At 40.8% G+C, this 12,091-nt stretch overlaps 1 protein-coding gene across 6 annotated transcripts in view; it reads left to right on the top strand.

The window, feature by feature from the left end:
- LOC126190722 (probable phosphorylase b kinase regulatory subunit beta) overlaps positions 1–11,858 on the top strand; it is a 181,220-nt gene extending 169,362 nt beyond the window's left edge. For all 6 annotated transcript variants that reach the window (XM_049931205.1, XM_049931203.1, XM_049931202.1 and 3 more), the window contains one exon: positions 11,458–11,858. In XM_049931205.1, coding sequence (XP_049787162.1) covers positions 11,458–11,643 — 186 coding nt within the window. In that variant the 3' untranslated portion in view covers positions 11,644–11,858. The remainder of the gene's footprint in view (positions 1–11,457) is intronic.
- Positions 11,859–12,091: the final 233 nt, after the last annotated feature.

Raw genomic sequence — 12,091 nt, 5'->3', positions numbered from 1 at the left:
TCACTGGGCATTCACCATAGCCACACCCTGCCATCGGATCGCCTCATTGTGTACCATGATTCACCACTCCACACAACATTTTTCCACTGTTCAGTCATTCAATGTTTATGCTCCTTACATCAGGCAAGGCGTCGTTTGGCATTTACTGGCATGATGTGTGGCTTATGAGCAACTGTTCAACCATGAAATCCAAGTTTTCCCACCTCCTGCTTAACCGTCATAGTACTTGCAGTGGGTACTGATGCAGTTTGGAATTCTTGTGTGAGGGTCTGGATAGATGTCTGCCTATTACACATTAAGACCCTCTTCAACTGTTCGGTCTCTCTGTCAACAGATGAGGTCGGCCTGTACGCTTTTGTGCTGTATGTGTTCCTTCACGTTCCCATTTCACTATCACATTGGCAACAGTGGACCTAGGGATGTTTAGGAGTGTGGAAATCTCACATTCAGACGTATAACACAAGTGACACCCAATAACCTGACCATGTTCAAACTCAGTTAGTTCCACGGAGCACCCCGTTCTGCTGCCTCACGATGCCTAACGACTAATGAGGTTGTTGATATTGTGTACCTGGCAGTAGGTGGCAGCACAATGCACCTAACATGAAAAACATATGTTTTTGGCGATGTCCAGATACTTTTGAGCACATAGCATTTGTTCAAACAGTAAAGTGGTGAAAGTGATAATGCACAAAAGTGTTGCTGTAAAGATTCACAGTAAGTATATTTTGAACTGAACAGTAAAAATATCTTTAAAACTGTGTTTTAAACTAATGTAAGAAGGTAAGAAGAATTTGTAAGAGTAGTTTTGTAAAAAGTACACAAGTGATTAAAAACTAGTGTAAGAATTGTGAAAAGCCCCTGAAGGTGATCCATTGTATTTCAGATTCATTATGCATTAATGAACATTTTGTGAGGAAATGATTGTAGAGATTGGTTTAATAAGTTTGGTAAATTTCCATGAAAGAATAAACATTTTTGTTGCAAATCTGGATTTTTCCAAGGATCATATAAAGAATATCTACAATGTACAGCATAAAGTTCATTATTTACAGCTGTCTGAATTAGTCAGTGTGTCAGTTGCAATTAAAAATTGAGAAAACCAGGTTTTGTGCTGTTATTAAACAATTTCATTTGAAGGGTTGAACTGCTGCACAAATCAAAACAGAATTGTATGAAGTTCATGCAGACTCTGCATCATCATTGAAGACCATTTACTTTTGGATTAATGAATTTAAACATTAGATAAGGGTACCTGAAACTCGATATGTCTCCAGGCAAATGTAATTACATCAGAATTTAAATGTGGCTGGACAAGTACCGAAGATGAACCACCCTTTGGCCATTCAACTGAGGTCTCCACAAAGGAAAACATCAACAACATCCACGACACGGCAATGCAAGAAATAAACATTTGTGTGGTTTATGAGACTGCAGGCATCTCGTCTGAGCAACTGCATAATATCCTGCACAGGGAATTGACTGTGAAGAAGCTTTGTGCAAGATGGTTGCCACAATTGCTGACAGTCGACCAAAAGAGCATTGGCACAACATTTCAACATAATATCTGCTGATATTGAATTGCAATCAAGACTTTTTTTACCAATTTGTGACTGTTGATGAAACCTGGTTCCATCATTACACACCAGAGTACAGAGGCAGGTGAAATTGCACCGAAGAAGACAAAGACCATTTTGTCAGGCGGTAAGATGATGTCAACTGTTTTTTGAGATTCCCCAGGAATAATCCTCAAAGATTACTTGGAAAAAGGCATAACTGGATCCTACTATGCTTCATGTTGAATCTTTTTAAACATGTTGGCTGAGAAAAGACCAAGGATGGGATGCAATAAAATGCTCTTTCACTAGGATAATGCACCATACCATATATCAGGGCTAACACTGGCAAAAATATATGAACTGTGCTTCTGATCGCTCCTGAGGAAGTGATAGTTACAGTCAACGAGTATTTTGCCGAGTTTGAGAGAACCAATTTTTCTGATGGGATGAAAAAGCTGGAGGATCACTGGACACTGGACCAAATCCCTCAAAGGAGACTATGTCGAGAAGTACGGTGAGTTGTTTACAAGACATACTTTTTTTACCAAACTTCTCAAACCAGACTCATATTCAATACTTCTGATGAATCCATTTTTTAAGGAGTGTACTAGCAATTATGTCACCCAAACATGCCTTGTGGACTGACTTGATATGTCACATGTAATCACTCTTATCTGGTGTTTGTAAAACATTCAAAATGAAAACTGAAAGTCAGCATTAGTGTATGGATACAATATGATTAATCTTGCGTCTCATGGCCATTGTCATTTCTTTGTTAAAATGAACAACAGTTTTAAAACATACCCTTATGTACCATGCAGCATACTTTCCATTCTCATAATCCACACAATGGTGTGATGTGGAGGTCCATGGCTTTTGTTTGTAAGGAGCAGTTTCAAATCCCCATATGATTATTTGGATATATGTGTTTCGTGGTTCCCTAAGTTTGCTCTTATATGTTTCTTTCCCAATACTTCCTAAAAGTCTTTGTATCTCAAAGATTCATGTTATGCAATTTAAAACAAGTTAATATAAAATGCTATAAAAAATAAGGTATTAATGGACATACTCTAAATGAAATATGTGGAAAACACCTTGAGGTTCAATTGGAGTAGAACTTAAAATGGAATCAACAAACAAATAAACTAATCACTAATCAAGACACTTAGTTCAACATGTTTTGATCCTAGAAATATTTCATTTTGTTGTCCTAAAGGTAAGACTGTTGGCTTATTTTCCATGTTTTCACTGTTATGGAATTATCTTTTTGGATCAATATACCTAAAGTAAGTAAAGCATTTACTCACCAGAAGCAAACAGTAACATTATTGTGAAAGAGGATAATGACATATCATTCAGTAATGTTTTTAAGGATCTTGAAATTCTTACACGCACTTCTCAGAACATTTGCTCCATAATACCTTTATTTTATGGTAATACAAGTCATAGTCATAAAGCTATAATTATAATCTCAAAAAAATGAAATTCCAACCATGAAATTTGTGGACATTATTAGTTCAGCTTAGTCTAGTATCACCCTTTGCATCACTTACATGACATAGACATTGTCATAATACTGTGCAGCAATATGCACAGCACATTCTACAAATTTATATAATAAACATAAAATCAGCACTTTACTATGTGTTAAGAAAATTGACACAGTGAACTAAAGTCTTGGTCTCGAATGTGCTCTCTGAACAAGTAAATAATAATTTGACATACACTCCTGGAAATGGAAAAAAGAACACATTGACACCGGTGTGTCAGACCCACCATACTTGCTCTGGACACTGCGAGAAGGCTGTACAAGCAATGATCACACGCACGGCACAGCGGACACACCAGGAACTGCGGTGTTGGCCGTCGAATGGCGCTAGCTGCGCAGCATTTGTGCACCACCACCGTCAGTGTCAGCCAGTTTGCCGTGGCATACGGAGCTCCATCGCAGTCTTTAACACTGGCAGCATGCCGCGACAGCGTGGATGTGAACCGTATGTGCAGTTGACGGACTTTGAGCGAGGGCGTATAGTGGGCATGCGGGAGGCCGGGTGGACGTACCGCCGAATTGCTCAACACGTGGGGCGTGAGGTCTCCACAGTACATCGATGTTGTCGCCAGTGGTCGGCGGAAGGTGCACGTGCCCGTCGACCTGGGACCGGACCGCAGCGACGCACGGATGCACGCCAAGACCGTAGGATCCTACGCAGTGCCGTAGGGGACCGCACCGCCACTTCCCAGCAAATTAGGGACACTGTTGCTCCTGGGGTATCGGCGAGGACCATTCGCAACCGTCTCCATGAAGCTGGGCTACGGTCCCGCACACCGTTAGGCCGTCTTCCGCTCACGCCCCAACATCGTGCAGCCCGCCTCCAGTGGTGTCGCGACAGGCGTGAATGGAGGGACGAATGGAGACGTGTCGTCTTCATCGATGAGAGTCGCTTCTGCCTTGGTGCCAATGATGGTCGTATGCGTGTTTGGCGCCGTGCAGGTGAGTGCCACAATCAGGACTGCATACGACCGAGGCACACAGGGCCAACACCCGGCATCATGGTGTGGGGAGCGATCTCCTACACTGGCCGTACACCACTGGTGATCGTCGAGGGGACACTGAATAGTGCATGGTACATCCAAACCATCATCGAACCCATCGTTCTACCATTCCTAGACCGGCAAGGGAACTTGCTGTTCCAACAGGACAATGCACGTCCGCATGTATCCCGTGCCACCCAACGTGCTCTAGAAGGTGTAAGTCAACTACCCTGGCCAGCAAGATCTCCGGATCTGTCCCCCATTGAGAATGTTTGGGATTGGATGAAGCGTCGTCTCACGCGGTCTGCACGTCCAGCACGAACGCTGGTCCAACTGAGGTGCCAGGTGGAAATGGCATGGCAAGCCGTTCCACAGGACTACATCCAGCATCTCTACGATCGTCTCCATGGGAGAATAGCAGCCTGCATTGCTGCGAAAGGTGGATATACACTGTACTAGTGCCGACATTGTGCATGCTCTGTTGCCTGTGTCTATGTGCCTGTGGTTCTGTCAGTGTGATCATGTGATGTATCTGACCCCAGGAATGTGTCAATAAAGTTTCCCCTTCCTGGGACAATGAATTCACGGTGTTCTTATTTCAATTTCCAGGAGTGTATATACAGTACACTTTGAAAAACACAGTTATCACATCATTTAAAGTTAAAATAGTATACAAAGAAAATATAAATTTACATTGAGAACAGCATGATTCAGATGACAGTTATAAAATACAAGTATTTGTTAGTGATGTAGGGATTCTAAATATTCCTCTGTATTATAAAAACATTTATTTAATGGGTTATTTTTAACTCTAACTTAAACTTTCCCTCATATTCCATTCCTCTGATGCAAATTGAAAGAGCATTATACAGCTTTATTCCCTAAATAATCCACATGATTATGAAGTTTTTCCTCCCTTACTTCTTCTACCAGCAGATTTTTACTGATATGTATATTGTACTTGCTGAATTTATGTATAAACTACTCAAGTTTGTTATTGTTTACAGTTCAATTGTGAATATGTACAAGGCTGGTACTGTATGTATTTTTAACTACATGAATAAGGACCTGCAGTGTGTTTGTGGAGAGCTGTTTGTTATAATTTCAATGGCCCTTTTCCGTAATTTAAAAAGTCTCTCAAATGAGATTCTGTCATACCTCAGAACAATATTCCACTAGATACAATAGAATAAACATAAGCAAAATACACTAATGTCATACACTCTGTGCTGCAAACTCTTTAAATTATTCTCAGTGCAAAACATGCAGAATTGAGTTTTAGGGTTATGTACATGACATGGTCATTCCCACTCAAGTTATGATCAATCCTCATGCCCAAAAATTTTCTAGATTGTGCTTTCTCTCTGTCCTGCTCATTCCATAATAAATGGAGATCATCCTTCTCATTTACTTTACTACACTGTATATAATTTGTTTTATTTCAATTAAGAGCTAACTTGTTAGCATGATACCACTGCTGCACACACTTCAGAACTTTTTATGCTGGAATGGATAAGAAATTTTTTGTCATTACTTATAAATTTACTAGTATCATCTGCAAATAATGTAATGTTGTATGAACTGTTGGGGCTTTTAATGTCATTTATATAGATGAAGAATAATAGGGGGGCCAAGAATACTACCTTGCAGGACACTTACTTCCACTTTCTTAGCGTCTGGTACCTACTTTATTTTTTGACTGTATTGAGATGAGTTCCAAACCTGAGTTCTGTCTTGGAGACAGGAGTCAGACAATTTCTTCCCGATTCCGCTGATGCCTTTTGTCTCCAGTGTGTTAGAGAATTGATGGTTTACTGTATCAAAGGCCTTTGAAATATGTAGGTTGATTCCTACCACCCTTTTGTTATTGTCTTAAATTTCTAACACCGTCTTCTGTATAGGCCTGTGCAAAAACTGTGCTGGCTGCAATTCAGAAGATTGCCACCACTTCTCTTGCAGTTCGTGTTTCTTTCTGAGAGATGTTGTACCACTTCTTTCATTGTTATTCAGACTTTTTCGATGAAACAGGAAATGTCTGTGCCATCTAACCACTATGTTAATTATGTTGCAGTCTTGCTCTTCACTTCCACCAGCTCAGTGTGAATTGTTTAAGCATTGTTCCTGTTTACCTGCAGAAAATGAATACTGCACAATACTATATTTTTTCAATGGGGTTCATCATTTTGATTTGGTTTTTCAAGTGGCATGCCACAGTACTATGGTGCAGGGATTTCAGTCTGTACCAGGACTCCAGACATGTGTCTGCAACCAAACAGAAAATTTGTTCACAAACTGTTACTGCAATTTGCACAACAGCAATGCAATACCCAAACATAATTTTTGTGTAGACTCTGTCTCCTTGTCCAGCATCTGTAAAAGAGTTACATACACTTGTGGTGTCACCGCCAGACACCACACTTGCTAGGTGGTAGCCTTTAAATCGGCCGCGGTCTGTTAGTATATGTCGGACCCGCGCGTCACCACTATCAGTGATTGCAGACCTAGTGCCGCCACACGGCAGGTCTAGAGAGACTTCCTAGCACTCGCCCAGTTGTACAACCGACTTTGCTAGCGATGGTTCACTGACAAAATACGCTCTCATTTGCCGAGACGATAGTTAGCATAGCCTTCAGCTACGTCATTTGCTACGACCTAGCAAGGCGCCATTACCAGTTACTATTGATACTGAGTCATGTACAGTCAAGAGCGACGCTCATGATTATTGGATTAAAGTTAAGTATTCCACCAGCTATGTCCGTTTTTCTAAAGTCTAATTTCCTTGTCCTGTTCCAGACCTCACGCCAGCCTGCGTGAGCTAAAACGCGTGCCTTTCGGCTTCCTCTAGTACCGGTGTTGGCTCTCCTGCCAACCCACAACAACACTAGTGTAAAAGTATTCAACAAGCTCCCATCTGAACTTAAAGCAAGAAATTATGAATCCCTATCAATTCAAAAGAAAATTAAAAGCATACTTCATTGAATGCTCCTTCTGCAAAGCCTAAGTCAGTTGGAGAAGCAGGGACAAGGAAATAGGCCATGTTACTATGCAATAAATCTTCCATCCCAGCATCTGCCTGAAGTGATTCAGAGGAATCATTTTGGGGAAGCTCATCTGCAGTACATACACTAAAAATACAGGAAAAATAACTTGGAATACATGCACAATACATAAGAAACAAGTATATTGTGAATTATTTAGTAACAAGCTACTATTAACTGTCCCATTCTTATATATTTATGAAATTATTATCTTGTACACTTGGCAGGAGTTGTACGCTAAAGCACCAAAGAAACTGGTATAGGCATGTGTATTCAAATACAGAGATATGTAAACAGGCAGAATACGAAGCTGCGGTCGGCAATGCCTATATAAGACAACAAGTGTCTGGTGCAGTTGTTAGATCAGTTGCTGCTGCTACAATGGCAGGTTATCAATATTTAAGTGAGTCTGAATGTGGTATTATACTCGGCACACGAGTGATGAGACAGAGCATCTCCAAGATAGCAATGAAGTGGGAATTTTTCCTTACGACCATTTCACGAGTGTACCGTGAATATCAGGAATCTGGTGAAACATCAAATCTTCAACATCGCTGTAGCTGGAAAAAGATTCTGGAAGAACGGGACCAACAATGGCTTAAGAGAATCATTCAATATGACAGAAGTGCAACCCTTCTGCAAATTGCTGCAGATTTCAGTGCTTGGCCATCAACAAGTGTCAGTGTGCAAACCATTCAATGAAACATCAGCGATATGGGCTTTCAGAGCTGAAGACCCACTTATGTACCCTTGATGACTGCACACCACATAGCTTTATGCCTCACCTGGACCCATCAACACTGACATTGGGCTGTTAATGATGAAACATGTTGCCCAGTTGGACGAGTCTCATTTCAAGTTGTATTGAGCAGATGGACGTGTACAGGTATGGAGACAACCTCATAAATCCATGGACCCTGCATGTCAGCAGAGGTCTGTTCAAGCTGATGGAGGCTCTGCAATGGTGTGGGACGTGTGCAGCTGGAGTGATATGGAACACCTTATACGTCTAGATGCAACTCTGACAGGTGACACATATGTAAGCATCCTGTCTCATCATCTGCATCCATTCACTTCCATTGTGCATTTCGATGGACTTGGGCAACTCCAGCAAGTCAATGCGACACCCCACATGTCCAGAGTTGCTCCAGGAACACTCTTCAAGCGTTTAAACACTTCCACTGGTCACCAAACTCCCCAGACATAAACATTATTGAGCATATCTGGGATGCCTTGCAACGTGCTGCTGAAAAGAGATCTCCACACTCTCATACTCTTACGGATTTATGGACAGCACCACAGGATTCAAGGTGTCAGTTCCCTCCAGCACTACTTCAGACATTAGTCGAGTCCATGCCACATCATGTTGCGGCACTTCTGCGTGCTCAAGGAGCCCCTACATGATATTAGGCAGGAGTACCAGTTTCTGTGGCTCTTCAGTATATAAGGAAAACTATTTTCTTCATACACACAACAGAAGAAACAAATAAAACTTTAAACCCCATTTCCCACCACTCAGAGTGTATGCCCAAACTCTTCAATATGTGGGCATGAAAATTTATAATAAATTAAAGTGGAACAATATTGTTAATATTAGCTGCAATTCTTGTTGAGTTCATACTTTAGTTATAAGTGTCCTATTTTGTTTCCTATTTATTATGTTTCTGGACAAACATGCTTTGCCTATTGAAGCATGGCATCATCAGTGGTCTGTGATATAATTAAAGAAAATTATTTAATTATACATACGTTGTCAGGAGGTCTGTGTGTTTCCTAGCAGAACATTTACATTATCTTGCTGTTTACAAAGACATAGTTTTTATTTATCTCTTACTTTCATTTATCTACTCTTTTCGTGTGTCCGCTGGGTCCAGAAAAATGGAAGTAAGTGATAAATCACAACCATATATTTGTAAATAATTAGATAATTTAAATGTGCTCCCACAAAACACTGTGTACCTCCTAACAAAATATAGATAGTTAAATAGTTCTTTAGACCTCTGATGATGCCTAGTATAAATAGGTGAAACACATTTGGTTAAAATCAAACTATACAGTCAGATGCAAAATGTGAAAATTTGCTTATCTACATGATAAACATCAATAAACTAGAACAATTTGTAGCAGATGAAGTTAGCAGCACTTAAAAGAAAATTATGTAAGACACACACAGGTAATTTTAGCTTGATAAAACTTGTTACTTATCTCACTCAGTAAATGCTGCTGCTTATACTTTGGAGTACTATTTTAATGTTATATTGTTGTTTACCATCATCAAAATTATTGCAATTATAAAGTCAATTTATGATGCATCTCCTGCACACAACCCAAATGGTTCCTAAATGTATATCATAAGATAAATAAATCACAATGCACTTGGAGCACTTAAGCCAGGATTCTGAGATATGGATTGAAACTTTGCTCCTTGTTAAAACAGGTCTATGCAATAATCACTGCACTATCTCACTCACATGTTATCTTCTGAACCTTGGCCCAGTACATAGTTTGATCTCAGAAAGTTTCAAAAAAATGGATGTTTCCTCACAGAACTTTAATGAATGAACTGAAATGTAAATCAGTTACACTAATTTCTGCCAATTTCAAATGTGGTCTTCAGCTCGGTCCTGCACAACCTCCATTGCCCTCCTCAGCCCAGCATGCCCCTTTTGCTGGATGTTGATCATCTCTCTGACAGCTCCATCCATACCTCTACCCATATTAAGCCCACTAACCACCGACAGTACCTGCATTTTGACAGCTGTCACCCCATCCACACCATAAAACTGTTCTCATTTATCACTAATGATAAAATCTGCTACAGTTGTAAAAATTTTTATAACTGCAGCAAATTTAATCATTGATGTTGAATATCAACAGTTGTGGATACCCTGCCATTCTGTCATTTAGCCTGGCTGCTAGTGGGTTGTGCATCTGCAGTTGTTACAAGAATTCCCTTGCACAGTATATTGAAGATCTCATAAAGGCCTTCACAGATGGGCACTATCCCCAAACCTAGTCTGCAAATAGATTTGCTGCACCTCATTCCCACACTCATGTAATCCTCTGCGAAGAAGTGCTCCACTCACCACCCAAAATCATCCAGAACCAAAGCATCGAACTATGTCCTTTCCCAGAGCTTCGATTTTCTATCATCATTCCTGCAAGTGAGGGACATCATATCTACTATTCTTCTCACCCTGCAGTGGTATTCCACTGCCCATCCAACCAGAAAAACAATCCTGGTCTATTCCTACACCATTTCCTCTCCCAGTCCCTTGCCACAGGGGTCAAATTCCTGTGCAAGAGCCTGGTGCAAGATCTACCTGCTTCATCCACTCAGTAAATCCTACTCTAGTCCTGTGTCACAGGATTGTTCTTTCCCATCAGAGGCATGGCCTGTGAAACCAGCCATGCCATACCAGTTTTGCTGCAATATCTGCACTACATTTTATGTGGGCATGACCAACAACCAATTTTCCACCAGAATGAATTGTCCCTGTCATACTCTAGCCAAGAGTGGAGTTGACCACCCAGAGGCAGAATACACTGCTTAGCTCAACATTTTCAAGTTCAGTGGCTGATTCACAAACTGTGCCATCTGGATCCTTCTCCTCAGCAGCAGTTTCTCGTAACAACACTGTGGAGTTATCCTTGTAATACATCCTTCACCCCTGTTATCTTTCTGGCCTCAGTCTCTACAAACCCACTGCACTCACACCCTTTACCCAACTGACTCCCCTTCCTCTGTCCCGACACCCTCTTCCATTTCACACCTCCATGTCATCATCATCATGTACCACACAAACCCACTGAGTCTGGTACCCTTGTGTTGCTTTTCTACCCTGTGCATCTGCTGCCTCTCCCTCCCACATCCCTAACCTTCACACCTCCTGCCTTACTTCAAGCCACCTGTCACCCCTCTCCAACTCCTCCTCCTGCTTCCCATTTCCATCTCTACTTGACCACCCCATCTGAAACAGCGCCAGGCCACTTGCCAAACTGCAAATCCAGCATTGTCTGTCCAGTCGGCACAATGCAGCTCTCTCTCTCCTCTCTCTCCTCTCTCTCTCTCTCTCTCTCTCTCTCTCTCTCTGTGTGTGTGTGTGTGTGTGTGTGTGTGTGTGTGTGTGTGTGTGTGTGTGTGTGTGTGTGTGTGTGCGCGCGCGCGCGCACACACATGCATGGTAAAGGATTACTCTGAAAGCTAGCAAAGTTTTCATTATTTTTTGTGTGTCTGTTGATCTCTTAATGCTCCTACTACTTGGTTAATGGCCTCCTCTGCTGCTAAACTATATACACAGATTGATGGATAAATAACTTTGTTCCAGGACAATAAACATGAGGTCACTGAAGATTTGATGCCATTTTTTTCAACTCAGTACAGCATAACCGTAGGTTATTTAGCACGTGCTGCTGTGAATAATGTTCTTCAAGGAGGTCAACTTGTCACACATTCTGCAAATCCAGAAACTGAAGATGATATAGGTCAAGATGAACCATGTAGGATTTCATAAGACATTGTAATTATCTGTGATAATGGTTACTTCTAACAAAAGCAATGTACAAATCAAAAATGAATATTTTTTCCTTGTATACAGTCTATACTCTTTCTCTAGAAATACAGTTTCTAAACTTTAAACAGGTTGTCACTTTTATTTGTGCAGGAGAAATTTTTGAACTTTGCTTAAATCTTCAGACTTTAACCTGAGTTTGTATATCTGTGTAAATAAAGGACTGTTTTTTAGAAAAAGATCTTATTATTGTTCCTTATTTTGATTTTGCATTAGTAACACAGTCAAGAACATTTGATATATATGTTGAAGGACCTGTTTTCAGGTAACAGTTCAGGTGCCACAGTCTAAGATTTCCTACTGTAGAAAGAAATACCACCAGTTGGTGATCCAAGAGGCATTGAAAGTAAAGCAAAATTGAAATTGATCCACCAGGACATCACTCATAATC

Source organism: Schistocerca cancellata, chromosome 6 (genome assembly GCF_023864275.1).
Source record: "Schistocerca cancellata isolate TAMUIC-IGC-003103 chromosome 6, iqSchCanc2.1, whole genome shotgun sequence".
Classification (NCBI taxonomy): domain Eukaryota; kingdom Metazoa; phylum Arthropoda; class Insecta; order Orthoptera; family Acrididae; genus Schistocerca; species Schistocerca cancellata.
Note: the sequence above shows the minus strand (reverse complement) of the source record. Positions and strands in the feature narration are given on the sequence as shown.